This window comes from Carettochelys insculpta, chromosome 18 (genome assembly GCF_033958435.1).
Source record: "Carettochelys insculpta isolate YL-2023 chromosome 18, ASM3395843v1, whole genome shotgun sequence".
In the NCBI taxonomy this organism is placed as follows: domain Eukaryota; kingdom Metazoa; phylum Chordata; order Testudines; family Carettochelyidae; genus Carettochelys; species Carettochelys insculpta.
The window spans coordinates 27,526,183-27,547,063 of record NC_134154.1 but is presented as its reverse complement, the minus strand read 5'-3'; the positions used below and the strand labels follow the sequence as shown (position 1 = coordinate 27,547,063).

The 20,881-nt window shown below is 50.1% G+C and overlaps 1 protein-coding gene across 4 annotated transcripts in view; it reads right to left on the bottom strand.

Moving 5' to 3' along the window:
- The window catches only part of ACAD10 (acyl-CoA dehydrogenase family member 10), a 38,814-nt gene that overhangs the window by 4,037 nt on the left and 13,896 nt on the right, over positions 1-20,881 (bottom strand). For 2 of the 4 annotated variants that reach the window (XM_075013053.1, XM_075013054.1), the window contains 12 exons: positions 19,875-19,943; positions 18,302-18,483; positions 17,284-17,434; positions 14,132-14,277; positions 12,565-12,738; positions 9,847-10,235; positions 8,337-8,477; positions 6,069-6,206; positions 5,310-5,400; positions 3,497-3,655; positions 2,151-2,323; positions 237-380 (listed from right to left, as the gene is read on the bottom strand). In XM_075013053.1, the coding sequence (XP_074869154.1) occupies positions 237-380; positions 2,151-2,323; positions 3,497-3,655; positions 5,310-5,400; positions 6,069-6,206; positions 8,337-8,477; positions 9,847-10,235; positions 12,565-12,738; positions 14,132-14,277; positions 17,284-17,434; positions 18,302-18,483; positions 19,875-19,943 (1,957 nt within the window). The remainder of the gene's footprint in view (positions 1-236; positions 381-2,150; positions 2,324-3,496; positions 3,656-5,309; positions 5,401-6,068; positions 6,207-8,336; positions 8,478-9,846; positions 10,236-12,564; positions 12,739-14,131; positions 14,278-17,283; positions 17,435-18,301; positions 18,484-19,874; positions 19,944-20,881) is intronic. The other 2 variants (XR_012648048.1, XM_075013055.1) reach the window with 2 other exon arrangements.

Below are 20,881 nucleotides of genomic sequence, written 5' to 3'. Positions count from 1 at the left end.
TGTATGGCAGGCTAGGCCAGCCACCCCGTTACCCCAGCCCAGGCCAGCCACCCCGTTACCCCAGCCCTGGGCTTTTTCTGAACACAGGCTGCCCGTCATGCTGATCTCCATGTGCTAGGCATGAAGGTTCAAGGAGGAGAGGCACAAACTCACTTTTAATTGGGAACCCGCACCACGGTTTTGCTCAGGGCCCCAGAGAGGAAAGGCTCAGGCATTAGCCCACCCCAGCCACGCACCTTATTCCCAGCTGTATCCATGAGGAGGGCAGCCTTCAGGACAAGAAGCCGGGCCTGCTCAATCTCAGCTCGGGACTTAGCAATGTCTGCCAGGATGGTGCCCTGCTCCGCTAGGGGTTTCCCAAAGGCCACACGAGACGTCACCTGCAACAGGCACACACAGGGCTCAGGCCCTCTGAGCTCAAAGGGTGGGTTTTGCTGGTGGTAATGTCTTGCATCTGCAGAGAAGCTTTCATCCAGAATGCCCCTGTGAGCCACCAACACGAGGACCTGCTTCGGCCCTTGCTGGGACACAGCCAGCTCTGGGGTGCAACGTGGCTGCTGTCTGACAGGGCACAGTGATGCTATATGGCAGTCTGGGACCAGAGGTAAAGAACGCTGCCTCACACTGCCTGGGGAATTACTGGGGAGCGTAACTGACACCTTGCCTGCACTGGAACTAATCAGGACTCAGGATTCAAGTCCTTCCAAGAGTGCAATAGTTGGCAAACTCTCAAGTTTCCAGATCCCCAGAAAGAAGCACAGCACCCCTAGCACTGATTCCGTCCTGTGCCCCATTCCTGCAATGTGCCTGGATGGTCTGCCATCCAAGCACAGACTCAGTCCCGCCTTGGTTAGCTCATGAGCACCAATGTGATCACTGGCCATGGTGGTACAGCTGCAGGTTCACCCTTTGCAAGCAGAGGGACAAACTGACCCCATCCATTACTGCCGCAGGCTGAGAAAGGCAGGGGAGGCACTCAGCCAGGTCCTGAACAAGAGAAGGGAAAAGGGAGAGAAGCAAGTAATGTTCCTGCTATCAAAGTGGAAAGGAGCCTTTTGGGTGCTGAGGTAACCACCCCCCAACTCCTAGAAATGGAGTTTCTCTGTGTCCTTGTAACACAGGCACATGTGCTTGGAAGACAGGCTCTGTACTGAAGCAGCACTCTGGAATAACCGGGTTGGACTGAAAGCTGCCTTCAGATGACCTGTGTTACGACAGTTCACAAAAGCCTGCAGTTAGCTTTTGAACTGCCTCGCCCAAGTCCCGGGCTCTCAGCACCCACCTGGCCCACCTACTCTCCTCCCTCTGTGAGCACGAAGCAGTGTGGGGTGTGACAGAGGAATGGAACAGCAGAGACCCTGAGAAAGGGTTTAAAAAGGAGGCTTTGGGGGACCACAGTGGTTCTGGTGCCTGCGCCAGGATCCAGTTGCCTTCTGGCCCATGTGTGTCTGAGAGCTTTGGAGGGCCTCAGCCCCAGGATATGGTTCATTGCTGTAATGAGCACATTGGGAGTGACCTGGAAGGAGTGCCAATGTTGGAGACAACTAGGAAGGGAATCAAAGGCAGGCAGAGCAGAAGCATTCAGCCCTTATGAGCAAACACAAGAGGGAAGATTCGGGCATCTGAATTACCAGAGTTGCAAGCAGGGTTAGGCTCTCTCTCTAATCACAAGTGACACTCCCCACCTGTAGGAAGGAGGGATGCAGTGGAGTGAAATAGCCCTTGGCCATGGAATACCCAGGTAGGCAGGGAAACCCATCTGATCAGCTGTGTCACTGGGTTTGTAAAATATTTATTTGATCTGAACTCTCACCCTGCTAGAGATCTGAGGACACCACTAACACCTCCCTGGAGCTTGGCTTCCTACGTCCAATGAGAACTCCCACCGCTACGGGCTGAATTCACAGGCAAAGGGGCTTGATTTTGAAAGCAGGGCTGGGTTCACGGCTTGTTTTCCACTCCCCCGTGACGCTGCCAACAGCGCTAGGAGTGTCCAGAAGTTACGGAGTTAAGGTGGATTAAAGGTGCTCAGACACTACAATGCCAGTCTGCAGAAATACAGTCATGAGACTGATAGGCAGCACTTGGAGTGCTGCTGCAGAAGACAGAGTGGAGGACAGGAACCCCATCCGACCTGCAGCTATACTCACTCGCTCCTTCATGAGAGCCAGCGCTCGTTCAGAATAGCCAATCAGTCTCATGCAGTGGTGGATCCGTCCAGGTCCCAGCCTCCCTTGTGCAATTTCAAACCCTCGGCCAGGTCCCAGCAGTATATTTGCTTTGGGCACTCGCACATTTTCAAACAAGATCTCCCCGTGGCCAGCTGCAAAGGCAGGGACAGAATGCACAGAGCTGAGCAACGTCCTTCACTGGACACAGCCCTGGGGGACAGGAAGTCTGAATTTTTTCCCATTCCTCTCTTCCTGGCTCTTCCAGGGCCCACATGGCTCAGAAATTGTCTCTCAGCAGCCAGGAGCATGTGAGTGATCTAACTGAGGTCTCTAGTCAGGCTTAACAAACGCTGAGATTTGCTGGTTTCTTTCTTTGAACAAAAAAGTCAAAGCCCAGGCAGAAAGGTCGATGGAAGGCTTTTCCCAAGTTGTCTTCTCAGCACTTCCAGCTCCTCACATCAGAGCCAGCCACGTCTCTGTTAGTCCCAGCTCACCACACCAGAACCACTTCCCATAGGTCGGCATGCCAAGATCACAGACAAGAAACTGGCTCAAATGCTAAACAGGCAGAAATACAGGTTTTGCTGTGGTTTCTCTTTGTCAGAGCCAGAAAACATCACTTAAAGACGCAACAGTTCAAAAGGTAATTTATGAGTGTTTTTTTTGAATGCAAAAACAAATTAAGTAATAGAACATGATGTTCATGTCACTGGACCATTTTAACAATTGCTACAAGCAATAATGGGGAACATAAACCCAAGATTCCAGTGACTGCTTTAACAAGAGGCAGCATCACAATGTACTAGGTGAATGATTCTCTCTCACTGCCTACATCCACTGCTCCTTTCACCCTTACACAGCCAGTAATCTGCACTGACGCCAGTGGGAGGCAGGAACCACTGAACTGAGGTGCAAAGAATTCATGTGATTTGCCCACTGTGAGTTGGTGGCAAAACTAGGAGGAGGACTCAAGAGTCCCAGTTCCCTGTCCTAAAAATAGACAATGCTGCTTGACTCTGTGCCAGGGACAATGGAAGTGTGTGAGCGACAAGGAGTCAGGAGACCTAGGTTCTAGTCCCAGCTCTGCTGACACCCCAAATGACCTCAGGGAAGCGACTTCTCTGCACTGGACACCCGCTCCCTGATCAAACACAGAGGGACCGTAATGCCCAGTTTGCAGGGTACTGTGAGACAAGGACAGTGAGGTTCTGTAGAAGGAAGGACCACCACAACAGGAGTCCCCTGTCAAAACTAGAACAATTCAGTGGACCAAGGGGAGCTGTCACAGCATGTCAGTTTCAAACTGAGCTAGCTCCTTGCCTCACCTGGGGGATCTTCTTCACCAAACACACTGAGAGGCCTGGTGACAGTGATGCCTGGAGTGTCCATGGGAACTAAGAGCATTGACTGCTGTTTGTGGCGCGGGGCCTCAGGGTCAGTCTTCCCCATAAACACACAGAGCTGGCAGCGAGGATCCAGAGCCCCTGCCAGGAAAAGAGACAAGAGAACTAGACTGACCAGTGCTGAGACCCTCAGGCTGAATCGATGGCCAGGGATCTATGACTGATAGCAGCGAAGGCACATTGGGTTTTTGGTGCTTTAACAACAAAGCACATGTGGCTGGAGCCAGAGTTCGGGATCTGGTTATTTCGTTTGATAGGACTCTTCAAGAGTTAACAGAAGAGACGAAAGCCAGCATGAAAACTCGGAGCTCTGACAAAGGCTCTCAAGTCCTTTATTCACAATCACTGTGGAATTACCAGGCAAACTCAAGCCTTCTCACTTCACCCAGCCTACCCCTGTGACTCCAGGGCCTGAAGGAAAGATCTTCCAAGGCTCATTCAGACCTTGGCCTCTTCCCTGGAACTACCAACACAGGTGCTCATCACTGGGTACCAAATGGAGACCACCCGAGTCATTTTGCAGTGGGTGGTAGCAGCCTGCAGTCTCTGCTGACCCAGGTGGGATCAGAACTGGCTGCCTAGAGGTGAAAACCTCACTATCAACTGCGGCAGATCATAGATTGCAGCTGACAGGGGCCTGAGGAACCCCTTTTTGTTCCCCTCTTAAGTTCACAGAAGGTGCAGTGCTGCAGGCTGGATAGGCAGCTGGGGCTCATTCGGAGTCAGCCAGCAACAGGCTGTAAATAAATCACCTATGACCAGTCACGGCCTCCAGGCTTTCTATAAAACACTCTCCCCATGCATCAGGAAGGGAGGGGAGTGGTGCCAGAGAGGAGGAGGCTGGAGCTGTGGAGCACAGACAGGTACCCCAGCAACATGGTACACGGGAGGACCCCAGAAGGTAGTGGTGGGTGAAGAGGCCCAGGGAAAGGGTGCTGCTGTGGAGCAGGGGCAAAAAGCCCCCACCAGCTCCCTCCTTCCTTAGAGTCCCTGGGCTAGAGTCCAGGGCAGTGGGTGGGACTGCACTTCCCCCCCCGAGGGCCAGCCAACCAGGACAGAGCTGGAGCAGCTCAAGGCTGGTGAAGAGGGACCTGCTCCACCCCAAATTCAGACTAGTCCATGATGAGAATGGCTTGGTAAAGGGAGACCCTTGCCTCGGGGAGACCCTGGGCAACGAGAGGGGCTTCCCTGAGTCTCTGAGGCATACAAGGAGCTGCTTGGAAGCGCAGAACCCTTAAGGGATGGTCAAAGGGGCCATCACACAACTCATTGCGCCAGCCAGACACTCTGTATTATCTGGGTTAACTCACACCAAAAGTGGACGTTTTCCTAATGATTAACACAAAGCCGAAGAGCGCAGCACAAGCATTTCCCAAAGGAGCCCCTGAGGGGTCATGGCAGCAGCTAATGCACAAATGCCTGGAGCAGTCACAAGGGGAGTTAAAAAGGAGCGGTGCTTCTTTAGCGTGCAGTCCACACGGGCTTAATATATGGAAATCCTGCTCTCCACTACTCAAGTGCAAATCCAAAGTAACTTCACTCAAGACAGTGAAATTATGCTGGGTTTACACCGGTGTAACTGAGATCAGAATCTGACCCTCCGTAGGGCTGGGCCCATTTCAAGAGCAGCTGCTTTAGATATGCACCTAGTCCTACAAGACAGCCACACGCCACAGCAGGCAGCCACAGGAGCACATGGCCCTGTGGCGGAGACAGTGCGTATATGAGAATGTACCTGAAATCCACCATTTATGCCCGTTTAGAACGAAGAGACCCTTTTCTTCTGTGATTGAAGATTCAATGTTGGTGGCATCAGATGAAGCAACCTAAGCAGAAACACTTTCAGTGCAGAATCTGCCACCTCATCTCTGCCTTGCGTAGAGCCAGGGAGAGGTTTCAGACACCCTAATGAGGCGGCTTGGGAGCAGAGAAGTCATTCTATGAAGTTGGCAGAGCTTAGCACAGCCCTGCTGATGCACCTCAAAGGCTGGGAACCCCAGTTCAGGAGAACGACAGTGAACCGACACCTCTAAGAGCAAAGCTGGGTTGTCACACGCTGGACTTCAGGCCTGGCTCTTGGTGGTGCTGAGCTCCACAGGAGAGGGGTGCCCAGCCCTTCTACCAAGTGGGCCATCAGCTGGATGAATCTGACAGCTAGACAAGAATCTAATTGAAACACTTTGTTACACTTCATAATTCCCACTAGCTGCATGGGAGCACAGCTTAAACAGAGTGGCCAAGATTACTGGGCAATGACGAGTGATTCTCCAACTGATACCTAAAACAAATGTAATTCTCAGAACCTGGTGCGCTCCCACCTGCTGAAGACCAGGTCCCTTTAAAGAGACTCAAGTTGGGGTCCCACAATCATGAGCCATTTCTGAAAACGTTGGCCACTGGGTGTAACAAGCGCCAGCACTGAGCACAGGCAGAGCTGTGGATCAGCAAGATTGTGCGGGCCCCACTGTGTGGTTCACTAGACAGCGATACAGACCTGTGGCTCAGTCATAGCAAAACAGGAGCGTATCTTCCCATCCAGCAGAGGCTGCAGCCAGCGCTCCTTCTGTTCTGCCGTCCCGTATCGAACCAGCACTTCCATGTTCCCAGTGTCAGGGGCGGAGCAGTTGAATATCTGGAGCGGGGAAGGCAAGCCCCAATCAGCACAGCAGGCAGCTTTGTTAGGAAAGGGAGCCAACCTCAAACGGCACAGTGCCTTCTGACTGCCCAAGCCCATTCTGAAGCACAGGGAAAGCCGGCGGACACAAGGTCATGCTGGGTTCAAAGGGCCAGGGCTCTGGGCAAGACTGCCCCAGGAGTGCACTGCAGAGACAAGGCTCCGAACCGGGAGAGTGGACTGCTGTGGGAGGCAGCCTGCACCCAAGGCTAGTGCCTCCTGCAGCCTGTACAGATATTGCCTGATTCAGTTACATAGAAAGGCAGAGCTTTCGTGGGGCCCTGCTAACCCAGGCCCAGCTCTGCCTGGCAGGAGTGGGCTTGAATCCACATGCTGCCACCCCACCCCAGCAGGCTGAAGCTGCAGCTCTGTCAGCACGCTTCCCTCCCCTGCGGCTCCCATTGGCCAGGAATTGCAGCCAATGACAGCTGAGGAGGTGGTGCCTGCAAGTGAGTGCAGGGCAGTATGCAGAGCAACCTGAACCCTCCCTTTCCTGAAGCCTGCACCATCAGAGGGAAGCTGCCCAGGTAAGACCCCTGCACCCCAACATCCTGCCCCAGCCCTTGGCCCCTCCTACCCCCCGAGTCCTGCCCAGACCCAGATCCCCACCTCCGTCCCTAAGCCCCCTTTCATACACCAAACCCCTGGGCCTCAGCCTGTGTCCCAAACCCCTCATCAGTGACCCCAGCCACTGCCAGAGCCCTCAACCCCTCATGCCCCTGACCATCTGCCCTATCCAGAGCCCCCTCCTGCATTCCCACTCCCTTAGCTTTGGCCCCACCCTGGAGCCTATGGGGCCCAATAAAATCCGACAGTCCCAGGCCTACAGAAGAGCTAAACCTGCCCTGGGATGAGTCAAGGCAGACCCCCAGGTCACATTGTGAACACAGCTTGGTCCTAACCATTCTTACAAGTGTTTTCAATCAAACATTAACGCTCAGAAAAATGTTCTCTCTATTGATAGTGATTGGTTTGGCATTTGCAGAGGTTAATGAAGCCACTGCCTAACGTTAAACAAGCAGTCAGAAAGTGGAAAATACATAATTACAGTAACAATGTGAATTAAGGTTTCTTTAATGACGGGCTGTTGTTGTTGTAGTAATTGATCAGAATAAGGGAGTGAGCTGATGCTAGCGAGGTGTGCCTGTCTACCAACAAGGTATCCCAGCGACAGGGTTAAACCAGTTTTCCACAGCTATCTGCCTGGATTCATCAGTCCATCCTAGAGTGGAGTGTCAGTGCAGAGCGTGGTTAAGTGGAAGACTACTGGTTTTAACTAATTATAGATAAAGGTTTAACTTTAATCACCCATTGTGTCATTCATGTGCCTCTCCTCCATTAAATTATCTGCACCCACCCTGGCAGCTGGAACCTTAGCTGGGTTTTAGTCCTTATCTTTAAACTACTAAGTGGAAACACAAATTCAAAGGACTGCATATCAGGGAGGAGCTGGCAGGCCAACGTCCCCTTACTGGCAGCCTCCAGGGATGTGGGATGTGCTGCAGCAGGCTCTCCCCTTAGTATTTGCTGAGTGTCCTGCTCTCTTGCTGCTTGAATAGTCAGAGAGAGGTGGCCAGGTTAGTCTGTACTCCAACAAAACACAGCAGCAGAAATGTAGCACTCTAAAGACTAACCACATTCCTGCTGCTTTGTTTTGTTACTGCTTGAGTACAATGGAGCAGGAACAGGCTCCCACCCCATGCCCCAGCAATGCAGAGCAGAGCAAAGCCTTTGCAGGAACACAGTAGCCAGTGTGCTGTGACAGACCGATCCCAGCTGTACTGGAAACGCCACGTGTGGGTCCACCAGGGGCTGGGGCCAGGCTGACTGGCAGAGCGCAAAGTGGGCCAGCACAGGCCCCGCCCCAAGTCACATAATCGCACGCTGCAAAACAAGCATTAGCATTCCGGTTCAACAGCACCAGGTGCAGGGGTAGCAGCAATAGTGGGGGAGGGGGACGTGTGCTGGGAGCACTTGGAGGGTAGGGGAGGATAGTCCCAAACATGGCTCAGCAATGTGGGGCCAGCTGGGAATCCCACTCCCAGGCCATGTTTCCCATCTGACTTAGCAGAGGCCGAAAGTGCGTACCTCGGGCGCATGCAGCGACGTCCCCATGAGCTCACACAAATGGGCGTACTCTTGGTTTGTGAGGCCTGCTCCATACTTCACTTCTGGATCACTCTCCAGGGGTAAGAAGAGATTCCACAATCCTTCAGACTTCGCCTGGTCCTTAAAGAATGGAGCAGTATGACACTTTGGGCACAATTCTGCTTCTCTCCCTCTGACTGACAAACACCCAAAGCCGGGGGAGAGAAATGAGTTGAAGGCCAGGCACCGATTCTGTCCCATTTCATAAGTGCAAATCAGGAGTCGGTCTTTTAATGGGAACAGAGTGATGTGAGCTCAGGCTCAGGGCCCGAGCAGAGATCTCCTAATGCCTGGGCCCTTTAGTATAAAAGTGAAGATCAGTTACACTGTACTGGTAGATCTCCCTCCCTCAACCCTCCTTCCATGGCTCCAGAGATCAAACTCTGGAGACAGCCGATGTGACATGCAATGGAAAAGAGCATCCATTAGGTCAGGAACCGTGTTGGAACCAGGGCAGGTTAATACCTAAGACAGGATTTTCAGTGAGCAAGTCAATGAGCCAACGCAGCCCAGACAACGGGGTCCGAAGGTGAGGCTGGCTTGGATCCGTGAGGTGAGAGGCACAAGAAAGGAGTTGCTCTTACCAGAACACGCCCAAGACAAATGCAGCATCAGTCAGACAGTTTACATGATGATGTGGGCTCTGTGTTCACTGCCTCTCTCCATAACTGTTCCCAGCCCTGGGAACTTCCCTAGGATCTGGGAGTCACTCGGCTTTCCCACTTCAGTCACTCCCACCCATAATAAAGGCTCTGCAGTGGGAATGGAGTGGATGGTGTGCGAGCCAGACAAGATCCCCCACTCCCTCCCTTACTGGATTGGATCTGGGAGCCAACAGGAGCAGAGACTTGATTTGATCAGCAAAGTGCACAGCTCCAGTTCAGAAGCATCCTGGGAGCAACATTTACAGCCACTGTGCCATCTTATAGCCCTCTGGTTGGAGGCACTGCAGCTCAGAGCTGTCCCATCCATAGGATGAACTGGTGCGGCCATGCCGGGCTGCATGCTTTGGGGGCCCTGCAATGGCCATCCCAGCCAGCCTGGGGACAGGGGATGGAGGAGTACAATAGCCTGGGGTAGGGCAGGGCATTGTCTGACTTCCTCCACACTCACCATGTAGGTGGTGTGAGTGGCACCCTTCCCGCTTGCTGAGCCCCACTCCTCCATGGCAGCATTAGCAGCCTCCACTCTCCGCTGCCCGCAGAGTAGCAGGGCTCAGCAGACAGGGAGGAAGAAGCTGTGATGAGCTGCGGGGGTCCCCCTGCTGCACCCTGCCCCAGGCAATCCCCAGCCAGACTGTCTTGGGAGAAGGTAAGGGGCAGGATGGGGGCAGAGTGGGGAAGGGGTGTGGCCTGCAGTGATGGGATGTTGCCCCAGGCCCAGGTTGCCTCAAGCCCTGTCCCAGCTTTGGCACAGCCCTGTTGCTACTTTAAGCAGGCCTGTGACTTACCTTCAGCTCTTCTATCAGAGGATGTGGAGTCCATCTAGCCTGGGAAGCCTGATGATTTCTCAGAACCTGCTCAGCAGGATAGACATTGACATCCATGAATCTCTTCAGCTTGTGGTACAGATCCTGGGCTCTCCCGGGAAGGCCGTCAGGAGAAAGAATCAGGTGAGCTTTGGAAGCATGAGCTGGTGAGGAAGGTGCCGTGGTGATGTAGTTTCTCCTGGGGAATGCCCCACACCTGGCCCAGGTGCTGTACAGTCTTGATAAAGGTTTTGCATCTGGAAATTCTTTAAACAATCGGAATCCCTCTTTTGTGGCGAAGTTCCATGCTAAATTGGCCATGTGCTCTGCCTGCTTGCCGCTACTCTCAGCTGTGGCTGAGCTGGCTTGGCCTGCACAAAATGACAGTGGTTAATAATCATGGTCTGCTGAGCAAGTCCCAATTACAAAGCACTCCAGCAAAGGCCCAAAACACCTGCACACATTCGCGCTCCATGCTGGCATGGCAGGAGCACAAGGATTATTTTGTAAGGGATATGACGATGGCACAGCGTCTCTGATTAAACACCAAGTCTATCAGCGCTCCAGGGTACAGTTTGAACAGCCCTGGCCTAGGGGGACAAAGTCTCTAGAATCAGCCCTAAATACCTCAGTGGGTGAGCCTGCAGTGACCAAAGCCAGGGGCACGTTCTCCAGCAGTGGGAAGAGCTGAGCTGCAGCAGAAGACATATTTGCTGCAGTGCAGGGGAGAACACCACTATATAGGGCAATTACAGAATCCTTGCTCAGCCCAGCAGACTTCGCTGCAAATTATATTTAATCACCTCCTTCCCTTTCTGTAGTTCCCTTGTACCAGTGCACCTGCAAGAACCCCAAGTACTGGTACTAAACTTGTTGCAAAGGCCAGGGCTTTGCCTCTGTGTGTTCATGCAAAGCCATCCAACCTTCTCTTTTTCCCATTATCTGCAGTAGCAATCACCCCAGCTCCCTTTCTCCAAGGCACAGCAGCAAGTTAGACATGCTCTGAGCTGTTTCCTGAGCTTTGACTCAGTTGGCACGGGCCTGCTCCACTGATAACAGCAGGCCACATGCTGGGTATGGCTCAGGCCTGGGTTAATATTGATCCCAAAGTCCTTCCCAATATCCATGCAAGCCAGCTGAAAAGCAGCCACCTCCTGAGTAAAGGGCAGCAAACAAGGCTATGTATACTAGTGCTCACCTAGAGCAGCCCTGTCCAGTAGCCACATCAGACCTTACAATGCAGCAAAAAGTAACAGGCAGTAAAATGCATTGTTCTCTCCATCAGTGTGTGTGTTTACAGAAACCACTCCTTTCTTACAGCTGGATATCTGCATAGCACAGCCCACCTGGTGTTCCAACTAACCTCCATTCCAAAGCTTCCCAAGGTCTGTGCAAGGAAGGCTTTGTTCTGGAATACTGTTTTTAGGCTTAGCTAATTCTTTTTGCATATCCACCTTTTGACCCATTCTCTTTTGGCACATACTTTGTGTGTAAGAGGCAGAGGCAGTGCTCTGTCTGACTATAAACTTACCCCAGAGCGACTTGACTAGCATCACAAAGAGACTCAGACAGGGAGCTGGCACTTGAATCCAGATCTCCTAATGCCCATCTCTTTGCTGTGGCCACACACTTCCTTAGCCCTTCTAGAAAAACTTCCTACATTACTCTCGCCTCCAAGGTCCTGCCACACACTCTAAATCAGTGATTCCCAACCTGGGGTCTGTGGACCCCTAGGGTTCCGTGAGGGTATTGCAGGGGATCCGTGGGGAAAAAAGAATAAAAATCACAGACTAAGTTTTAAATAAATTGCAAAGTTACCATCAATTATTCTTTTTAAATTAAATACCTTCCAATAATGCTATTAACTGCTGTCTGGACATCTACGTTGTGACGCCTTTGTGGGACAAACCAACAGCAATGGTCAGAAGCATATGAACGTTAGCCATACATTCAACTTTGACAGGTGTCTGCACAGTTTGGGGGCTTTCTGGGGGTCCGCACTAGTGAGAAGGTTGGGAACCACTGGTGTAAGTCATTATTACCTTCTGCTGGCCAGAAGCTGTCAGAGCAGCTCAAATGAATGATACCAGGAGGAAAATGCTGGATAAGGGGGTACTCTGCCACTGTGGGGCCTAATTCCATTCCTCCCTTGTCTCATGCATCTGGGCAGAGCTCCCCTGGGCAGCATCCACTGGCTCCGTAGCCACCTTTGAGGAGCAGTGGATGCTGTCCGGGGTTCTCTGCTCAGAGTCCCCTTCCAGTTCCCTCGTTTTACACCTTTGGCTGCCACCACCCATCCGTTTTATCCTTAATTTGTCCCACATAACTAGTTGAGGCTGGATTCACTAGCCCCTCCCGCTAGGCTGGGGGAGGGGCCTTAGCAGTGGGGAGGCCTACCACCAGCACTCAAAACAGTACTCAAATGTATAGTTACAAATACTGCTACACACCTGACTGCACTGACATCTCCTTTAGGTATTCACGCCTTCTTAACGAGTATGGGAAGTGGGCCACATCCACCCTGGTTGAATTAGCCTGATGAAAGACTCCCATCTCAGTATAAATCCCAGTGTGGCTGGGGATGGATTCTGTGTGTTCCGGTCACCCCCCAGTAGCTGCAGCATACACAGGGCAGATAAGCCTCCTTCCTAATACACGTGGCATTGAACATTCAGGGGCTGGCTTATTTTACCATCCCACCTGTGAGTGAGCGTTTGTACACGCCCTGCAGGATGGCAGCAATTCGGAAGAAGGAAAAGGCCATATAGAAGTTCCAGTTCTCAACGGGTGGAATCCCCATGTGCTCACAATACATCTGAAAATACTCCTCTGCTGTGGGAATTCCCAGCTGTGTTACATCACAGTCCCTCAAACCTGAAAGAGAATCCAGAATACCAATGAGGGGGCAGGCTGTGTTCTCAGAAGGCGTCAGCCAGTGCTACAGAGTCTGGCAGTTTCATGACTGGTACATGTGCTTGGTGGATGGATAAAGCAATGGACTTTCTGCTCTCAGGTTCCATACTCTGGTGTGTCTGACTCATAAGGCCACCTATCACCAGGGTCAAATTAGCTTCAGAGAGTTTTAGGATTAAGGTATAATGAGGTGAATTTGACCTTTTCCTAGGCAGGCAGTATGTGACTGCAATACCTTCATCCCAAACCACCCTTCTTGAAAAGAAGAAGATCACTGCCAGTCATGGAATCGGAGCATACAAAGAACTGACTTCCTGCATTAATCACTAGCCCTTCTAGCTGTGTCCTGCACAGCTGTGAATTTAACCAGGGGCCATTTTTCCTGTTAGTCTTCTTCCTACTAGATGCAGCAGTAATTCTCTGATCTTTCTAATCTCTGCCTCTGCAATACCACCCCTGAAACCACTATTTTATAAACCTTTAATTTCAGGGAGTTTAAAAATGGGATTAAAATCCTTTCAATCTGAAGGGCAGAATTTCAGCTTGAGAGAGAGCTTTGCTTTGCTCCATTTCTGCAGAAAACAACTTCCAAAGTTGTAAGATGACTTTGTGGAGGACAAAGAGGTGAGAGGAAATAAAAAAAAATTTTTTTTTAAATTTGCATTTACGATCCACAGACCAATGTGTTCCTCAAACCCTCCACACGTTGGCCCCATCACCTGTATACTGCAGCCTAAAGGCTAAATACTGAGACATCACATCATGAAGCAGAATGAGGACAGCTGACACCTGCATACCAAAAGGATACTGACCAAAAGGAGGAAGTTCAAATCCACTTACAATCAGAGAACGAGGGGAAAATACACAGTTTGCATCACTTACTCCTCTGCTCCTCCTCTCACCATCTGGGAGTGAGAGGAATGCATCCAAGTTGTGTACTTTCCCCTTGCTCCCTGATCATGAGGGAAAGGAGAAAAAAGAGCAAGCACTATTGCCGTACACAATGTCGGTACCACCTCCTGACCTCCCGAAATGGCGTCCTTGTGTGTTGAATCCTGAGAAGACTAGAGGGGCTAAATGTTTTCAGTGAGCCTAAGCAATCGGATATCAGACTCAGCTACAGATATTTGAAGATGTCACCACCAAGGAGAGAAGAGGATTATTTAGGGAGGTGAGAAAAGGTAGAGGTGGGAGTGATGGAGTGAAATAAGAGCCCTTTTCCGAAAGACTAAGTCACATTTCTAAATGAGCACCTTTGAAAATATTCTGGCAGTTTCTAAATGTTTTTCAACTCCTTAATTGCAAAACTTTCCAAATAGGAAGCAATCTGTGCCTTCCCCAGGACACACTGTACCTTTCAGCAGAGCACAGTCAGAAGGCAGATAGTGCGCCATGCAATTATATGCCACATCTGAGATGGGATCTCCTAACGTAGAAAGTTCCCAGTCGAGGACAGCACAGACCTCTGGACCCTCTGGATGAAAAATCAGGTTATCCAGCCTGGATCAAAGAAGGGAGAAGTTTAGAAAAGTCCTAAGAGAAAAAACACTCATGAAAGGCAGATGCATTCCTGACAATCAGTTAGTTTCAGTTAAACGAGTGAACCTGGACCTCTGTTTTAGTTAGGAGACTGATTCCCTACCACTAGCTCCCTTGGGAGGCCTGAAAGGCAGGAGCTCTGCCCTGGGAAGTGATGGACACAAGAGGCTTATGTTGATCAACCTTCTGGCAGATTAACTGTGAATTTGCATGTGGTTTAAAGAAATAAATGAAACAGTTTAGGGTCTCAGATGATTCAGAGAAACTATGGCATGTGCCAACTGGAAAATGCCATCTTCCAGGTCAATTTCATAATGGATTTATTAGTCATTTTAAGTCAATGCTTGCCATTTGTTAGTGGTTCAGGGCTCATACAGTTGCCTGCCGACATTTTCTTTGGCACAGAGCCTTCCATAAGTTTGAGTTGAGCTTGGCTACGATACGGGTGTTTGAAGAGCTCTAGCTGCGTTGCAAAGAACCCACTCATTCCTTTTCCAGACAGGAGTTTCATCAGTAAAGGAGACTATATTGCTTCATGTATGGAAGAGTTAGTGATCTGCCATGTGGAATCACCATGCAGCATCAGAATGCAAAGCGAGAGCCAAGGGGTAAAGATGGGAGAATAGCAGTCAGGCCACTGCTTGTTATGTACTTACTAGAAGATTGATCCTGTGTTGCTTGGGTCCTTAATGTAATCCTTTTTTTTTTTTTGGTGGTGGTGGTGGGGGGGGGGATAAAATGAAAATGTACCTGCTTCATGGGAATCCTTGCCCTGGGCTGGAGCTGGGGCTGAGTTTGGCATGCAGGCAGCCCCTGGGGGAGAGGACTGCCCCCACCCTCTCTCTCTTAAATATAGAGCAGACATTTGTCCCCTTCTCCACCACTGCCCCCTGCTGCCCCAGTAGGGTCGTGTGTGTCTTGGTCCCCATCTCTGGCCCCCAGTGGTCATTATGCAGTATAACTGTCCCTCCTTTCCATCCCAAATCCCCTGCTGCCCCCATGTGGTCATTACAGAGCACAGCCCGTCCTTTCCATTTTAAGAGAAGCAACCACATCCCGAGCCACAAACCCTTACCTTGCTTTAACTTATGATAAGAGGAAGCTGCTTACCACGTTCGGTGGTCCTAGCTCTTACACTTCAGCAGCTCTTGGACAGATGGACAGAGAGACAAACTCTCTCAAACAGATGGAGTGTGTGCCACTTCCCAGGCATTTAGAACTAGAGGCAGTTTATAGGGCTGGATCCTGCTCTGGCTCCCAGGGCACAGATTACATGGGAGATAACGCATGCTTTCCATCCCTAATTACAAGAGGTTAGAGGAGGAGCTCCTGTATTTGGATTGTGAACTCTTTGGAGCAGGGATGCAGACTCTGTTCTGAGCTCGTGCAGTGCCTAGCACAATGAGGTTCTGGTCCATGACTAGAGCTCCAAGCACTATGGTAACACCAATAATAAAAACAATACTAGTTCAGCCAGTCGACTGCGGTGTTATGGGGGCAGCTGTGTCACCTTCCAGCAGAAGTGCCCAGATCTGCAAGCCAGCCCATCACCTATGTCCTTTTAAGGGGACAAATGCAGCCCTTGCTCCACGTACATTTTGTAGCTCATGATGAAAGTAGTTCTCACCAGTTGGAATTCTGACCTCCCCACCCGCACCTAAGGGATCACTGAAGGCGACCTTTGTAATGCTGGCAGCAGGTAGCCAACGCTACAGTCAAGCCTGCCAATGGGGTGGGCAAAGGGGCCCAGAGCTCCGGCCACTGCTACTTTGGCAGCGGCAGTGATCCAAGGTCTGGGTCCCTCTGAAGTGCTGTGGCAGCAGTAACAAGCTGCTGTGCATGGCTGGGGGGGTGGGGGGCAAAGCACCGTGGTCCAGGCAGTGCTGAGGACTGAATGCCAGAGAGATCACCCCTTTCACTCCTTGGTCCTGTCCCTTTTGGGGCAGAGAGCCAGGTCCCCCACCCAGCTTGCTCCAGGGCCTGCTGTGGCTCTTAGCCGCACTGGCCAGTCAGGTAGGGTAACCATCCGTCTCGTATTTGGCAGGACGGTCCCGTACTTGGAACACCAAAAAGGCGTCCCTACTTATTTTTTAAAAGGGCCTAATTGTCCTGTATTTGGGCCCTCCCCCGGCTGACCTTTTCTGCCAGCAGCTGCTGGTGGGAGTCACCTCCCCGAGCCTCGGGGAAGCTGGGGATTGTGGGCAGTTGCCGTGTCCTTGCTGCTTCCCCGGAGCTCAGGGAGTGCCAGCGGCTGCTGTTTCCCCAGGCTCCCGGGGAAGGCCAGCAGCTGCCAATTCCCCAGGGCTCCAGGGGACCACCAGCGGTTGCCGCTTCCCCATGGAGGGACGGTGGCTCCCACCTCCTTCCTGGCTCCTGGGGGCTTGGTGGAGCAGGGAGGAGCCACCCCTCCCCTTCATATCTCCATGTCCTGTATTTGGGACAGGGAGACATGGTCACCCTACAGTCAGGCAAGGCTCATCAAAAACACAGATCTAGCTAATACCTCTCGCTATTTGAACCTTCACGTTGCAAGTTTCTTTCTCTGGCTGCTTAGAGTGGGACAGAAAATATTTTATAATCCCCAATGTTACATCTCAATTCAGCTGACGTAAGTAATGTTGCCACTTCACAGCGGCTGTGCCTGAGAGATAGAATCAAACTGCTGATCTAAAGGCACATCTAGGATTAGAAACCAGGCATCCTATTCTAACTACTAGATGAAACTCCTCTGCACCAAACAGCACAGGGGTTTAAATTGCCACGAATGCACGAGGCAAATGAAATGGGGAGTGAAATGCTGCATGGAAGTCTTGGGAGTTCTCAGGATGCTGAACAGAGCAGTGCTGCAGCTTCCTTTTCAAACAGCATTGATCCTCAGTGTTGGGGGCGATCTCTCAGATCCCCCTTTTTTCTTCTCTAGGCAATGCACAGTGCAGTGCCCAAAGTGTGCTGACAGCCCACTAGTACCTGAAATCTCCATGTACAACTGTGGTCTTCCGGTTCCCTGGGAGATGCAAGGGGAGCCACTCAATGAGTCTCTCCATGGCAGGAATTGCATGGGTCTCTGACGCTCGATACTGCTTTGTCCAGGTTTGAACTTGCCGTTGAATATAGTTACCTAAAGCCAAGGGAATTAAGTCTCGTGGGTATAGTTACAAGTGCAAGGAGGCCTTTGAAAATAACCACAAAGAGATGTATCTGGAAACGGTCAAACAGCCAGACAGACAAACACTTCTCCAAGAGAGCGTTTTGCTGCAGCCGTGGGCCACATTCAGCCTCAGAATAATTGGAGGGAACTCCCAGTGGCCCAGGAGATTTACCTGCTTCTGCTCAGGCTGCCTTTCATTCTGTAAGTATGGTGAAGCAGAAATATCCGTCACCTCTTTTTACACCTGGAAGCTTCATGAAGGAGCAGGTACACAGAGCATTGTGGTTTATGAGAAGAGGGTCACCCAAGTATTTTTTTGCTGTCTCAAACAGGGTGTCTCTTCCTGGACTACTGCCACTCCCATAGTTTGGGCTGAGGACTGAATACAATCTCTAGCTGGGCGCTTTGTGTCCTTTCCTTGCAGGGGAGCAGATTAGATATTCCAACTGGTTACAAATAACCAGAATCCTAAAGCAAAAATCTAATTCCAACACAGGCTGAGTTTTGGCACAGCTACTCAGCAGGACCCTTTTCCTCCCCAAAGGGATTCTTCGGGGTGGACAGTTGAACCTGTGGGGGCAGGATCTGAAGGAGCCCAGTCCTGATGGTTAAATACAAATCATTGGCAGGAAGGGCTGAAGGAAGCTCTGGGGATCATTGCCAAAACACATTGATCCCAAGCAGCTGTTCCACGCACCCTTGTCTGGCCTGCGGAGCCAGCATGCTGCTGGAAAGCTCCCCTTTCTCAGACACTGCCCTAAGGATGTGGCCCAAGGTGACCATTCCCCTTTAAAAACTAACACACAGGAAGAGCATAACAGCAGATTTCCTCCTCACCAGGCTTGCCATAATCCTCCAGTCCAGCTGCTTTGAGGTCTACGCTATGGATTTTACAGAGAACTTCGTTCATAGCAATGTAAATGGCCCTCCGCTGGCCAGGCTCCAGCCCAGGAAGAGAGGGGTCCTTGTAGATGTGACCAGTGCAGTACTCCATCAGGTAGAACGGGGTGCCAATGATACTAGAATGATGGTATTGAAACAACAGTATTTCAGTGACAGGCCTCAGAGAGGAGTACAATATTCCTGCATCTACTGCATCAGTGTGTGGAAGTTATTTTGAAGTCTGAACATGCTCTTGAATTTTAGGTTCTGTTCTGTGATGGGCACAGTGTTTATGCCTAGCGCCCAAAAATCAGAATAGTTACAACAATAAATAGCGACAAAACCCAGTTCAACTTTATAACCATCTGATGTAAACACCAGTACAAAACAAAAGTGCAGGTGAGGTTAGAAACAGGATTATGTAAAACTAACACCTTTCTCATCAGAGGAGCTGACTTTAGGAACAAAAGCCAGTTTGTGCTACTGTTTAAATCTACTTGCCCTGTGAAGTCAGCACAGCCATGGCAGAGGGAGCTGGAGTCTATTCCTTCTCATGCAAAAGCCTGGAAGAATTGTTAACCAAATTCCAATTGTAGAAACTCGGCTGTTGGTGATCATGATGCAAAAGCCAGAAAAAACTCCGCTTTAGTTCTCTGGGCAAGTTTGAAACATTATCTTTTGACTTAGAATCTGAGCAAATCTGATCAGGGACCATATAAGGAGTCCTACAAGTGCCCCATTATGACATTTTTTCAGTCCCTTTTCAGCACATAAGAGCGATTTTTAATTAATTTAAAAAATAAAATACTAAAAAGACACATCCAGAACAAGCTGACTTAATAAGATGTTCTGGTGCTTTGCACTTCCCTAGCCTCTCTCATCTGGAGAATTCAAAGAACTTCACAATCTTTTTTTAGTTAAGCCACAAAAGCCCCTTGGGAGGTCTGGACAAGGGATACGTAGGTGAGACATCATTTGCCACTCAACAGCAGCTACTTCCAGAGCAGATAATGGCAGCTGTTTAATGGCACCTGGCATTGCTACACAATAGTTTAGAGCAGGAAACAACATTCATATACCCAACTGCTGGGCAAAATGGAATTACGTGAGTAGCAATTTGGTCAGAACACCTAGTTAACACCACTTTTTGTGCAAAAAGCACCAGGACCAACTAAACCACAGATGCACAATATTTCAGCTTATCTGCAGTAAGATCAAACATTCTCCACTGGCCACCACAAATTGTGCCTTTTATGTGTCTCCTCCTCCAACAGCCAAAACAGGGCTCCTTCTGCCTGCATTGATTTAAACCCTTCTTCACAGGTATTATGCAGAAGCTGAAGTCACTGCACTTTAGCTGCTCTTTTCCACATGACCAGGTCTATCTGTCTAGCTAGGCTCTTCTACAGTTACTGTCACCTTTGAGCCTGACAGTTGCTGTCTCCTCAGCTCTGCTCTATGCTGGGAGGGGAAGTTTCTGGCAACAACTGTCATGTACTTTTACTGAAAAATGGTGAAAAAATATCACCTGGAATCTTCACAGAGGGCGAGCACATTAGGAACAGGAACTCCAGCCTCAGCAAGAGCCTTCAGTACCCTGCAAAGACAAGCAAACCAGAGAGGCTTTGTCAGGGAAGTAAAGAATTGACAAATTTTTGCCTGCCCTATTGAAAAGATGCTGTCTTTAATCTTTAAAATATAAACGTAACATGCTAGGTGGACATACAGAAAGCAACGCTGTCAAGCAATTGAAATATTTAATCAAGATTAATCATGCTGTTAAACAATAACACAATGCCATTTAAATACATATTGCATGTTTTCTACCTTTTCAAATAGATCAATTTTCGTTATAACACAGAATTCAAAGTGCATAGTGACCACCTTATAATTTTAATTATAAATATTTCCACTATAAAATAAATAGTATTTTTCAATTCACTTCATACAGGTAAAGTAGTGTAATCTCTTTATCATGAAAGTTGAATTTACCAATGTACAGTAAATCCTTGAAATACACAGCTTCAAGTTGTGCGTTAACTAGCTTTAATGCAAGTTAAGCACAACCTGAAGCTGCTCTGAAACTGTCAGCCTGCCTAGCTGCCCACAGCTGCAGGCAGCTAGGCAAGTTAAGAGCCCCTTCTCCCTGCCTTCCCCCAGTGACACCGCTATCAAGCTGACAGCCGCATGGCTGGGGGAAGGCAGGGAGAAGCAGCCAGGAAACTGATCAGCTTGCTGGGCTGCTCAGTTTCCCAGATCCTGCAAGTGGCAGGGAGCTGGGAACCAAGCAGCACCCTGGTTCCCAGCTCCCCATCCCATCTTGTGTGACAGTCTGAGTTACGCGGGGGTTGCAGGAACACAACCCCTGCGTAACTCGAGGTTTTACTGTAGAATTATGTATAAAAAATAAGTGCATTCAAAAATACAATGCTGTAATACTTTCGAGTGTACAAGTCCACTCAGTCCTCAATACTCAGATTCAAGACTAACAAGTCTAGCAGAGAGACAGTGGTACATGTCTACACTTGTAACGTA